The sequence below is a fragment of the Apiospora kogelbergensis genome (genome assembly GCF_038363985.1).
Source record: "Apiospora kogelbergensis strain CBS 113332 chromosome Unknown utg000001l_segment0_segment0, whole genome shotgun sequence".
In the NCBI taxonomy this organism is placed as follows: domain Eukaryota; kingdom Fungi; phylum Ascomycota; class Sordariomycetes; order Amphisphaeriales; family Apiosporaceae; genus Apiospora; species Apiospora kogelbergensis.
In genome coordinates, this window is record NW_027117418.1 from 5,681,072 (window position 1) to 5,693,574 (window position 12,503).

A 12,503-nucleotide genomic window follows, 5' to 3' on the forward strand; every position below is an offset into this window, starting at 1 on the left:
GAGCACGATTCCTCCCTCTCCAATCCCAGGATTTGTGCTCTAGTATCCTGGGGGGTTCAATCGCTGCGATACTCTGGTCCACTTGGGCAACTCTGTGAAGGGGTTCTTGGTCAGCACTCTCAGGTTTTCTCAAATAAATGCTCTCCCAGTGGCTGTTAATGGTCTTGCACCCTCCCGCACAATCCAAGAAGAAGAAGAAGAAGAAGAGCACCTACTGTGAATGCCCTTCCTGTATCGCTTCTCCTTGCGGTCGAAGATGGTGTACTTGTCCTTGGGCAGCATCTCGGCCTCGGTAGGCATCGACTCCTTCCACGTCTCGAGGGCGGTCAGCGTCTCGCCCTGCTTGGCGAGCGCGGCGTCGAGGGTTGCGACGACCGAGTCGACGGCACGGAGCCGCCTTCGCTGGCGGGTCTTCTGGAAGCGCGACAGTCGCCAGGGAGTCTTCCTGTAGGAATTGGGGGGCAAATCGCCCAATGGTCAGCTCACGTGTACTGTTGTAGTTGGTCGCTTCCGGCTTGGTCTGTAGCACGATGGCCCTCCTCCCCCATTACCAAATCGGCGGCCGTCGAGTATACCGGGGTGGAGGAGACGGACGTCCTGCCATTGCACCGTCGCTATGCACTTCTCCCGAGAAAGCAACGCATTGAACGTACCATAGAAGACCTCCCGACAAGGGATTTGTGAATCGAAAGGCGCCGAACATGGTGCGTAGGTGGTTTGGCGGTTCCTGCGCTGGCTGCGTGCTGTGGCCGACATGCGAGGTCTGGTCAAAAAGCTCGCAACTCTTTCGTCAAATCGGCACGGGCCACACCCTCCCGACATCCCTGCATACAGACCGTCCGCTGCAGGCCCCCACAATCGGCCAGCTCCTCCTCCACCGTGATTGACGGGCGCGCAAGCTGAATGCATCGAAGATCGCCAACTTCGTCTTACCTTCTCTTCCCCATCTCGGTTGTCTCCTCCCTGAAAACGTCCATAATGTCGTACTACTTCGCCATCGTCGGCACCCAAGACAACCCGCTTTTCGAGCATGAGTTCGGCACCTCGAAGCAGGGCGGTGACGGCATGTCGCGCTTCAATGAGGCAGCGCGGCACATGAACCAGTTTATTCTACACAGCAGTTTGGACATTGTCGAGGAGGTGCAATGGGGCACAGGACAGATGTACGTTTTGCCAACGGCTTGCCACCTTGGCCGCCGCCCAGCCGGGGAGGAGGAGGAGGGGGCTTCTGGCTTCTAGTAACGATGGCCCGTAAGCTAAGTCTTTGCTTTGCTATCTAACAGGTATCTCAAACACGTCGACAAGTTCTTCAACAACTACGTATCTTGCTACATTACCGCCGGTAACATCAAGTTCCTCCTGCTCCACCAACCCACGACGCCCAACTCGGCAGCCGCGGCCTCTTCGCGGTCCTCCACGTCCATCGCAGCGAATCCCACGAGCCCGCAAACCGAGGAAGCCGTCCGCAACTTCTTCGTCGAAGTGTACGAAAACTGGGTCAAAACCATCATGAACCCCTTCTACCGTGTCAACATGGAGGTGCGAAGTCCTGTGTTTCGACAGCGAGTAGCGGCTGCGGGGAGAAAGTACTTGTAGAAACTGGAACCACGAATAGACATACTACAATAAATGCAAACAAGGGAGGAAGGGACGGTGTTATAAGGCGTTGGGCGCTTGTGATTCGAGATACCAATGCGATTAGTTTAAAACTGGGCAAGGAATGTAAGACCATAGGCATCTTTATGTGGTTCATCGGATAGAGTATGGTGTTGCCTGCAAACAAACAATACGAAACAGCTACGCAAAGAAATGGCATTCACGCAGAAGGACTAGTTCGGTATTGTTTCATCGCAGCAAAGCTTTCGCTATGCTCAAGTGTATTCAGTATTCGTCAGCGTACGATATAGCTGCAACAAGGCTCATCTGCCCTTCAGAGACCTCTAGTCGGGAATTCATCGCAAGATCCATGTCCATAGTAAAAACCGCCAACGCCAACAAGAATTCAGAGTGTATCATGCCATTTCCTGTAACCCAAACGCAAACAAAGCTGCTGGTACCGCTATTGCAGCATGCAACAGGCCCGGAAGCCGCCCGTCAAAATCAAAGACAGAATGGTCCAAGCAGATGGTTAAGCTGCAGAAAGCAGCTTAACCACCGAAACCGTACAGAGTGCGGCCCTGTCGCTTCAGAGCATAGACAACATCGAGAGAGGTGACGGTCTTGCGCTTGGCGTGCTCGGTGTACGTAACAGCGTCGCGAATGACGCCCTCAAGGAAGGACTTCAGAACACCGCGAGTCTCCTCGTAGATCACTGGAGAAGGTGCGTTAGTAAATATTACAGTTGTGGAAGGTACATTTGTTGCTTGTTGGTAAACTTACTGGCAGAGATACGCTTGACACCACCACGACGAGCGAGACGTCGGATAGCGGGCTTGGTAATACCCTGGATGTTGTCACGAAGAATCTTTCGGTGGCGCTTGGCACCGCCCTTTCCGAGGCCCTTGCCGCCCTTGCCGCCTGTGAGAAACCAAAATTAGTATACTAATACATGATTGTGATTGATGACGATAATCATGATCCCCAAGTGTACATAGGCGCGTGTGGTGGGAGTAGGTAGTGGAGACGCGTTCTGATGGAGGGGAAGGCCCACCATCAGAAGCGAATCGCAGCCCTCCCAACGCGCCGGTATCATGGAAATGATGCGACTTGAGGGGTGCACTTACGTCCAGTCATCTTGAATGATGTTTATTGGTGATTGTGAGGGGTTTGGTTGATGAAAATGCTTGATGACGCGATGGTCAAGGAGGTTGTTTGATGGATGTTGATGAATCGGGAATGGAGTCAATCGGAAAAGAGAGAAGGAAAAGAGATTGGTGGGCGAGTGGGTAGACTTATATTGTCGTAGGCAGGCTGATTGCAATCAGTAAAGTGGGGTTGGGGAATCTGGCTGATTTGGGATTTGGGATTTGGGGGGGAAAGGGGGGGCCAGTTGTGTTGCGGTAAGGAATTAAATAATTAATTCAATACGGAAACGCTTGGGTTGACTTTCTCGACGAATTCCGGGGCGCTTACAAGGTCCGGAGTGCCTGGGAGTTTTGGTGTGGTTTTTTCGCTCAAGGCTGCCGCTGCTGCAAGACTTAGACTGGTATCCACCTCAAATGCCAAATCAGCGGGACCCGCTTTCCTATTTGTGACCACATTCGGTCGACGGAACAAGGCCCGTGCTTTGTCTGGAATTGTTGGCCTGGACGCTTTGTCTGAGTCGCCCTACAAATAAGATACAGCCATGTAGCATCTTGAAGGTGGTAAACCATCCATTGGGTGGGAACCGCCCTTGCGCTTCTGAGACGCTTCTGGGTATCTGATGAAGACAGAACGGCTTCCGGATCTCGATTTATCCTATAGTACACTTGTCGAAACCCTAGGCATGATGGTTACATATACACAAAAACGAACAACTGCCGCCGCAGCCACAGCCCTCAAGACACCAGAAACACGCCGCCAAAGTCTCGGCCTCTTTTCTCCCAAACGCCGATGCCATGTTGTGATCCATGACCTATGCATGCCCTTGCAACCAAGTAATCCTAACTCGTTGCGTCGTACCCTTGATATATTGAAACTCGCTCCACGTATCCTCACGTCTTTAGAAATGCTTCACTGCCACTCCATGTTGCTGTGGCTTCACCCTGAGACGGCCTGCAGCAATCTGAGACCACCAGACTCAACCTTGATGTGTGCGTTTACGCCATCATCGAGTCCTCGTAACTGTCTTCCTCCTCTAAACTCTCGATGGCCTCCTTGATTTGTTGGCTTGCCTGTGGATAGATTAGTGAGAACCGGAAAGACATGGCGACGAACAAATGACATACCTTGGGATCCAGGTTCAGTGCAATGGTGAAATGTCGAACGGCTGCACCCTTGTCGTTCAGCGACTTGTACAGTTTTCCCAGCAAGAAGTGAACCGTAGCTTCATCTGGGGCAAGGTGTTTCAATATTTCCAGCTCCCTCTGAGCCGCGTCAAGCTGGTTCAAGGCCAGAAGAGCACGTGCCTTCTTGTACCGAGTTTGAGCGGCATTGGGAGCTAGTTCCGTGGCCTTACTGAAGTACTGCAGGGCCTGCACTGTTTGACGTTGCCTTTCGAGTACATTTCCAATGCAGCAGATCAAGACGGCATTGGTGGGGTTGATGACCGAAGCAGTATGGAAATGGGTGTATGCTTTGTCGTAGTTGCCGAGCTTTTCGTATACGCGGCCAATACCGTAGTAGGCGTTATAATGTCGACGATCAGCCGAGATAGCCTGGCGGTACGCCGTAAGTGCCTTCTCATACTCTTCATTCGCAACATGTTCGTGGCCCTGCAACGTGAAGGCGTACGCAAACGATGGGTTCAGCTGGGTCGCGCGCTTGAAGCATCGTAAAGCTTGCTCGTGATCTCTGGCCAGTGACCAAGCGTTGCCGAGCGCACACCACGCCTGGGGCGAGTGCCACGCAGAATCGACCAAATCGTGGGCGAGAAAGCAAAGGTCAGTTTCTCGCTTGAGAAACCACAGGATTGTCGAATATACTTCCATATCCTCTAACCGCGTGGGTGCTAAGATCCGCAGTCTTCTATACTGCTTTTCAGCTTCCGCGTAGTTTGCCTGCTCATAATACGCGCGACCCATCTGTGACAACACCCATGGCGTTTCCTGGTGCACTTTGGGCAGTGAGTTGAAGGCCACTATCGATTCCGAGCATTGAAACTGCGATAGAGCGAAATATCCGGCGCCAAATTTCTTCAGCAAGTCAAGTAAATATTTCAAAGGTTCTTCTACCTTGACAGGTTCTGGTTCCGCGGCCTTCACCATGGGAGGCGGTGGCGGCGGCTCCTTAAATCTCGGCGCCTCGGCATGGTCTACGTCCATGCCACCATCATCCATCGGCTTGCGATTCCCACTCACGGCTCGACCGACACTTGTACCGCTAGATGTTGCTGGCCGCATGATTCTTGAAATAGGGGGTCTAGCCTTTTTCAGTTCGCGCGTTGCCGCTCCTCCAACGGTGGCAGCCCCAGAGTTGGCCTTGGAGCTGGTGCCACGAAACATGTTGATTCTTGTGCTACGCCTTGGCGGAGCGCCTGGTTCTTCCGATTGTTGTCTCGGTTGTACAGGATGCCCAGATACTGTTCTCTTCCTTTCAAATCCCGGTCCGTTTGGTGCTGGCACCCTTAACGAGGCCGAATCTGATTCCGGAAGAAAATCGTCCTGTACTTTTTCTTGGGGCCTCTGATTTCTCCTCGCCCCCAGGCGGTAGCCCACCTTTGATGGCATATCCGAGGGTTCATTAGCTTGGACATTCCTGGTTTTCTTGGGTGCGCCATGGGTAGGCTCTTGGGCCAGCCCCAGTCGCGGGACATGAGGATGGTCTTGGTTATTCGTGGGTGGCGTCTCGAGGCCGTCAGGCATACGAACAGAGCCAGACGCCATCCTAGAGCGTGCTGCGTTGATCTTTGCCATGAACTCATTCTCTGCCGTGTTGAATGAGGAAATATTACTGGTCAAAAATGTTTCGTTCCCAGCTGCCGCACGATGCGCATCGAAGGGGTCCATATTCTCATAGATGGCAGTTCGTGATGGTTTTCTCAGAACTGGCTCTAAAGGGTTTACAAACCCAGTATCCCTTTGTTCGGATAGAATGCCAGCAGGCAGGTCATGTTCGAGACCCTGAAGCAACGAGTCGTTTAACTTGAAGATGTTCGGTGTCCTCACATTTACCCCCATGTCGCAAAGTGCCGTAAAAGCATCCCAGATGAATGGGTTTGCCTTCAACGACTCCTCAAAACATAAGATCGCTTTCTTCTTGTCCTCATATAACCGATACAGCTTCCCAAGAAGACAGAAAATGGTGGCTGCGTCCGGGTGTGGAGCACGGTTTGTGGCCGTATGCCTTCCGAAACTTGTCTTGTGTGTCCATAACCCTCTGGACTTTTCTAGTGCGGTGATGCCGTCCTTATAGCGCTCGAGTATCAGGCATGACTGGGCAAAAACGAAAGCACAGCCGAGGTGGCTACCTCTATAAGCCACAGCCTTGCTGTATTCGCATGCCGTCCGGTGGTCACCAAGGCGGAAGTGGCTCAGGGCTAGCAGGTAGATGGATTCGCTCGAGCGTGGATCGTGGGCCGTCAGTCGTTCGGCATAGAACAGCGCATTGTCGTATGAATAATTGTCCAAGTGATAATAAACCAGCTGCCTGAGCTGGCCACTAATGGCCGTGCTTGTAGGAGCCATGGTCGGAAGCGCTTTCCCGTAATTTCGAAGTTGTACTATCTGCTGAAGGCCATGGGGTACGTTCCTTCGGTAAACCTGCGCCAATGAGAAGAGTAGCCTCGCTCTTCGTGTGGGAGGACTTCGTACCCAGGGCCAAGGGAGGGTTCCTCAGACTCTCAGCGGCATAGAAAACCGACGCAGGGCTGGTTAGCAAGGGCAGATATCGAACAGGGTGCCGAGAGTGGTCGAAGTCGAAGTCGAAAGTCGCGTTCGGTATTATTAAGAATTAACGTCGTAGTTGATTGACGTGGGCCGGGGCAGGGGAACGGCGAGGATTCGAATGCAGCTGGAATGTGAATTGCCGAATCGTGTGGTAAGGGTGTGAGGTAGGCGTGGCGTAGGAGCACCTGGTGTGAGGTCGAGCCGACGTGAGTTTGCAGAGGCGGCGCGGCGAGGTTGGGCCCGTGAGAGCGGAACGGGAGTTGGTTTAAGCTTGCGGAGGTCGACGCATGTCGCATGTACCTTCGCGGTACGGGTTGTGAGAAAGAGAGGGAAAGGGTATTCGATGAAGACAGGATAGGGGATAACCAAGAAACAATCAGTCCCACGGTTGTCGATCTACTTCGAAAAACCCAGACCACCTTCCCCGTGACTTGGTGGTGCAATGACGGGTTGTTGAAGATGAGGGATGATGTGATGCTAGAGCGTTTCCTCTAGCTGTTACCTGCTTCGTTCTCAAGCTTCGCGATGTTGTGGTTAGCCACGGGAACGGCTCTGTCATTGGCTGGGTTGCGCCTCAAAAGGCCGGATTTGCAGGCCTTGTACTTGGGACTTAGGTAGGTCTTGGGGGTCTTGGGTCTTGGGAAGGCCCCCCCGTCGCCCAGAGGCCCGTGGCATGGCAACAAGAAGCGCCGCGGCCCACTTGCAGATTTTACGCCACTTGGAATTCAAGGAATCAATCTTCTTCTAGCCTGTTGAGCCACGTCGAGCTTTCGATTTGAGATGTACCAACTTCCCACGCTCACACAATCACCTCGATCGAGAATTCAATTCCAACCATGGCAGGCAAGGCGCGGAAGGACCGGGCCAAGGCCAACGCAGATGCCCTGAAGAACCTGCACATCGGAACTCTTGTCGTTCACTCTTTGTTCGTGCTGAGCAACGTCCTCTTCAGACGGCGGGCTCTTGTCCCCTACATCCTATTGTCTATACCCAGCTTCATCTGCCAGTATATCCTGGAGAAAACCGGCCGCCCCAAAGTTGACCCTACCACCAAGGCACTGAGGTCGGCTGGCGAGGATCTATCGGCACCCGGTCTCACCGAGTACATGTTTGACGTGGTTTGGGTCACATGGGCAGCCGTGGTGTCTGTCGTTCTCTTGGGCAATTGGGGCTGGCTACTTTGGCTGGTAGTACCTATCTACGGTGCAGTCAAGGGCTACAGCCTTCTAGGTGCTGCGCGTGGCATGGCGTCTGGCATGCAGCAGCAGCAGCAGCCGGATGCGGCACCAGTTGCGGGCAATAGGAAGCAAAGAAGGGCCGCCTAATTCTGCTCAGGTTCGCCCACGCCACTCGCTGCCGGGCGATGACAAGCCGGCTCTTGGGTCCATTCCTCCAAAACCTCCTTGCCAGCATCCTTGACCATGACATGGATATGTTCCAATGCTCTGACGCTCTGGAGTGCAACCCAGTTCTTAAACCAAAGCACACGCTTCTCGCCCCCTGCCCAAGGCGATCTACAAAGTACCTCTTTACGAAGTCCTCGACAGTGCCACGACTTGCAGGTGTCATATCTCCTGTCTTGGGGTCGGTTGCAATCGGGGTCCTGGACCAGACGACAATGTGTTGGATGTCGGGTGTCAGGCCATAAGGCCAGTCGTTGAGCAGAACTTTATAGTCAGAGGGGTCGTGAAAGGGAATTTGCGACGCAACGGTGAATGGAGGCGTCCCCCAAGCCTTGGGCAGTCGGTTCTCCAGGAGAAAATTGGTCATGGAGCCATAACGAGCTTTAGTTTCTTGCGTCCAGGCCATGTACTTTCTTAAGTCGGAGGGTTTCCGCTTCAACACAGACAAGTTGTTTTCCCCTATGAACCACTTCAGCGACGGACGAAGCCTAGGCGAGTTTGGTGTCAATTACCTATAATTGTCTCCATGTCTTCCCAGTCATGATACGTATACTCTTCATCTGTCAGAGAAAGGATCCACTTGTCGACCTCAGTGAGTGGGAAGGGTGCATCTTGTGCTGCTGATACGGTGCCCATGTCGCACGTCCACCGCTCCTCCGCGTCCTCAACCCCCCTTGGGTAAGATGTATCCCTGGCAGGCAGTGGGGGTGGGGGCTCCTGGGATTTTCTATCGAAGGCCGCGGTAGATCCTATAGCTGGCAGCTGGTTTGGTTGAAAGAGGGCGGCAAACTGCTCCTCCAGAGTTCCGTCAAGCACCGAGAGAGATGGGCGGGTTGACCTGGCCCAGCGAGCACGCGGTTGGGATGACCTGATGTTGTTCACGTATACTAAGCGACTAGCCCCCGAGCTCGGATCCCCCACCACCCACCATCTTCCTTCTTCACAGTACTGCATATACGTGTACTAGACAGCCAAACGCTGGGTTCCTTGCCACGCTAAACTCTAATCTGACATGTTATCCCATTGGCAATTGATTGGGTGATTGGGTTGGGGTTTCTGCAGTTTCGGCAATAGGTTTGGCCGCCATAAGAAGTTTCCAGCCCATCGGGCGGGTTTCTGGGCGCGTGGCTGGCAGACTGTCCACTCGGCTCCCCACATCGGAGCTTTGCTTGCTCAACAGATTGCATTTCGGCCTTTTTCCTGACTGACAGTGGAGGGTTCCTTGCCGTCCCATTGTAATCCATCCTCCTTCAATCCCGGGTCGCCAGCTTCTGTCAGTGCGAATCCAGAGGTTCTTTGTCTGCTTGTTATTTTATTTTATTGTTTTTAAATACGTCTCTTGAAAACCCTTCCGCCGCCAATTGGCGCAGGTCCTTTTCAGCATGAATGACAACGCATTGGGCTCGAGCCGCAACATCAACGGCATCTACATTCCCGCAGGTCTGTTGGTGTTCGGCACCTTCATTGTCAAGAGGGAATGGGTGCCTTACGCCGTTCTCCTGGCACTTGTTTTGGGCGCATGGAAGTTCATCGACCAGCGTATGTGCTACTGCTACCACCTGCATCCTCCCAACTTTCGCTAACTATGGTGCAGAGCCCAAAAGGTCCTTAAGCCCGATGCTTTCCAGGAATTCGAGCTTAAGGAGAAGACGATCGTATCCCACAACGTCGCCATGTCAGTATCCACGATTCGCGAGGTAGTAGTCTTCAAGTGGTCCTAACCAAGGATAGTTACCGATTCAAACTTCCCGCCCCCAACTCGATCATCGGTCTGCCCATCGGTCAACACATCTCCATCGGAGCCAACATCGCTCAGGAAGATGGCAGCAGCAAGGAGATTGTCCGTTCCTACACTCCCATCTCTGGCGACCACCAACCTGGCTATGTCGACTTTTTGATCAAGTCCTACCCGACCGGAAACATCTCCAAGTACATGGCCTCGCTCGCTGTTGGCCAAACGATCCGCATGAGGGGCCCCAAGGGTGCCTTTGTCTACACGCCCAACATGGTCCGCCACTTTGGTATGGTCGCCGGAGGCACTGGCATCACGCCTATGCTCCAGGTCATCCGAGCTATCATCCGCGGCCGACCCACTGGAGATAAGACCCAGGTTGACTTGATCTATGCCAACGTTACGGAAAGCGATATTCTCTTGCGGGAGGACTTGGATTCGCTCGCCAAGGAGGACAGCGGCTTCCGTGTTCACTACGTGCTGGACAAGCCTCCGGCGGACTGGGCTGGTGGTGTTGGATTTGTTACCGCTGAGATGCTTGAGGTGAGTGACCGAGTGCTGCGAGATTGCAGAAGCAAATTGCTAACACGAAACAGAAATGGCTGCCCAAGTCTGCTCCCGATGTGAAGTTGCTGCTTTGCGGTCCTCCTCCCATGGTTAGCGGTTTGAAGAAGGCAAGCCAGAGTCTCGGCTACGAAAAGGCTCGCCCTGTCAGCAAGCTTGCCGACCAGGTCTTTGCCTTCTAAAACCCAGATCTGATGTTGACCCTATCAACGATTGTATAAATATCAAACACGCTACAGCGGTCAAATGACCTCTATGAGCTAAACACCACATAGTCTACCGTTCTGGTTGTGGCACATGGTGTTCGTAGAAAGGGGCAGAGATGGGTGATTAGGCATCACAGTTCTATGGATATAGAGATTAATCGATAGAACCACTGTGTAATCTAAAACCACTCTTAATGAGCTACTATATGAGCTACTCCGCTGGCAGAACAGCGAATAACTTGTGTCCTAATACTATGTGATATGGATATTGACTAGCAACGAGAAGGAGCGCGACGACACCGGACCGGAGGCCATGTACAACGCGTGCACGCTCTGAAACGGTTTCTATCTTTCTCATCGAGCCCCATTGTTGGTACGACGTTACGGATATATACTAAGAAGTCGGTTGGTATTCATGCACTTCAGTAGGTATGAGGCTCAACGTCTTAGGAGTAGGGCGGCGCTGAATATAGGTGGCTCTCGAATTTAAGAGAGTAGAGATGGCCCAGCAATCACCTAGATCTGTGTGAATGCAACTAGGAACTATTTGCTACATGGGGCGATTTCACGGTAAATCTCTGTGCCACAGCAAATACAGATCTATTCAGTGTTCGGCGTGTTAAGTCGGGGTGACGTCGGATAGGAATTCACTAGGGCGGGTATGTCGGGCTTCACCTCAAGACGGGTTGCACCTTTGCACACTCACTCTTGTCTTTGTGTGTCCAAGCCCGACATTGTCCCTACTGCAAAATAAGTAAGAGGAGTCGATGCCGTTGACTCGTGTAGTCCGGTAGGCGCTGGGCGGATGCAGATCTAAAGGGGCTGTCATTCTTCGGACCAGGCACAGGGCAGCCAGCAGCCAGCCTAAACCGCGCACCACGAGCCAGGACAGTACTGCCATGTACGACGTATCGTATAAAAGGGGGGCTGGTGGCTGGGGAGCTGTCGGCGACACACGATGTGGGCAACGACGTCCTCCTGTAAACGAAGAAAGATGTTACGCCAATGCGTCAGCGCTTGGTAAGATCACGTTGGCTTGACATGTTGGACATGTTCGCCGGCGTATCTAGTGGCTGAAGTGGCCCTGCTCTAGCAGCCTAGAGTAAGTAGTAGTCAGTAGTGGTCGAGGTCGATAGAGTTGTCACCATGTACAACTTTCCTGCCGATGGCGTGTTTACGTGGGGTGGTCGTCGACACGGCTGACCTCATAAGCAACGCAGCCAGCCAGCCTCACAATTGACAGTTGACAATTGACAATTGACAATTGACCAATGCCTGATATCTCGGGTCCACCACCCACCATCCACCATCCACGGCGTACCTTATCTGGGCACACCACCTTTCGACCTTTTGCCACCAATGTAATGCCATGTTTTTGGTGTGCGCAGGCTCAGGTTCTAGAAGGCCACAAGCTTCGACGATCCCGGCCATGATCCCGGTCGCAATGCAACGGTGCGACATGGGCGCTCAGAAACGCTATCGCCGGATTCCTGGTTGAAGCGATAACCCGCAAGGATACACCCTAGCTGGCCCAGCAATCCAATCCCATCGTGATCACGCGCCCGCCACACTTTTTAATTTCTCTCTCGATGTATGTACGTATCGGTATCGCTCGGTATCGCCCTTCTGTCGGCGTGCGTTTGGTATGATTGATACCGTCTGTCACTCGCTTCCTCCCCCGCTCCGATCCCGCATTGCGCAACCACCAGCTCACCACAGCACACCACAGCGCACCACAAACCACCACCACCGATCAATCCCTCCATCCCTCCATCCATCCATCCATCCATCCGTCCACACCCACATTTTCTCCAATTCTTCTGATCGAGGCCTAGACGTCTCAACGTGGTGTCTGTGTGTGCGTGCGTGTGTGAATGCGTGTTGTGCATGCATCAGAGCTGCTGCTGAACACCATTCGTCGTGATGCTGGATGGGTTTGGGTCCTTTGTCCACTGGCGTCTGTTTTCGATTTTGATAGGGTAAAGGCAAAACCCACTAGCTCTTGTTGTTGCTGGCTTGCGGGTGTGTGTGTGTGTGCGCGCCACCTAGCAAAGGTTGCCCATAATAAGGACCGGCCGTACATATAACCAACACCCCAGAGAAACCAAGGACAAAAAGAGAAGGATTGACA

At 53.1% G+C, this 12,503-nt stretch overlaps 7 protein-coding genes across 7 annotated transcripts; 3 read left to right on the forward strand and 4 right to left on the reverse strand.

Moving 5' to 3' along the window:
- Positions 1-39: 39 nt before the first annotated feature.
- PG998_001829 (mitochondrial 54S ribosomal protein mL60) lies at positions 40-703 on the reverse strand (the record flags this gene model as incomplete). The annotated part of the gene is made up of 3 exons (XM_066868647.1): positions 40-92; positions 216-445; positions 654-703. The coding sequence occupies 3 exons, from the start codon at positions 701-703 to the stop codon at positions 40-42; spliced, it is 333 nt and encodes a 110-aa protein (XP_066737062.1).
- A 275-nt stretch (positions 704-978) lies between these two features.
- PG998_001830 (uncharacterized protein) lies at positions 979-1,596 on the forward strand (the record flags this gene model as incomplete). Its single annotated transcript, XM_066868648.1, has 2 exons — positions 979-1,163; positions 1,284-1,596. The coding sequence occupies 2 exons, from the start codon at positions 979-981 to the stop codon at positions 1,594-1,596; spliced, it is 498 nt and encodes a 165-aa protein (XP_066737063.1).
- A 551-nt stretch (positions 1,597-2,147) lies between these two features.
- PG998_001831 (Histone H4) lies at positions 2,148-2,748 on the reverse strand (the record flags this gene model as incomplete). The annotated part of the gene is made up of 3 exons (XM_066868649.1): positions 2,724-2,748; positions 2,380-2,517; positions 2,148-2,311 (listed from the first exon to the last, which is right to left on the reverse strand). The coding sequence occupies exons 1-3, from the start codon at positions 2,731-2,733 to the stop codon at positions 2,148-2,150; spliced, it is 312 nt and encodes a 103-aa protein (XP_066737064.1). The 5' UTR covers positions 2,734-2,748.
- A 992-nt stretch (positions 2,749-3,740) lies between these two features.
- On the reverse strand, positions 3,741-6,266 carry PG998_001832 (anaphase-promoting complex subunit 3; the record flags this gene model as incomplete). Its single annotated transcript, XM_066868650.1, has 2 exons — positions 3,741-3,815; positions 3,870-6,266. The coding sequence occupies 2 exons, from the start codon at positions 6,264-6,266 to the stop codon at positions 3,741-3,743; spliced, it is 2,472 nt and encodes an 823-aa protein (XP_066737065.1).
- A 1,037-nt stretch (positions 6,267-7,303) lies between these two features.
- PG998_001833 (uncharacterized protein) lies at positions 7,304-7,792 on the forward strand (the record flags this gene model as incomplete). The annotated part of the gene is made up of 1 exon (XM_066868651.1): positions 7,304-7,792. One exon carries the CDS (start codon positions 7,304-7,306, stop codon positions 7,790-7,792), a length of 489 nt encoding a protein of 162 aa, XP_066737066.1.
- A 6-nt stretch (positions 7,793-7,798) lies between these two features.
- Positions 7,799-8,506, reverse strand: PG998_001834 (uncharacterized protein; the record flags this gene model as incomplete). Its single annotated transcript, XM_066868652.1, has 3 exons — positions 7,799-7,912; positions 8,001-8,329; positions 8,383-8,506. 3 exons carry the CDS (start codon positions 8,504-8,506, stop codon positions 7,799-7,801), a joined length of 567 nt encoding a protein of 188 aa, XP_066737067.1.
- A 746-nt stretch (positions 8,507-9,252) lies between these two features.
- On the forward strand, positions 9,253-10,348 carry PG998_001835 (uncharacterized protein; the record flags this gene model as incomplete). The annotated part of the gene is made up of 4 exons (XM_066868653.1): positions 9,253-9,409; positions 9,467-9,545; positions 9,602-10,145; positions 10,199-10,348. 4 exons carry the CDS (start codon positions 9,253-9,255, stop codon positions 10,346-10,348), a joined length of 930 nt encoding a protein of 309 aa, XP_066737068.1.
- Between the last annotated feature and the right edge of the window lie 2,155 nt (positions 10,349-12,503).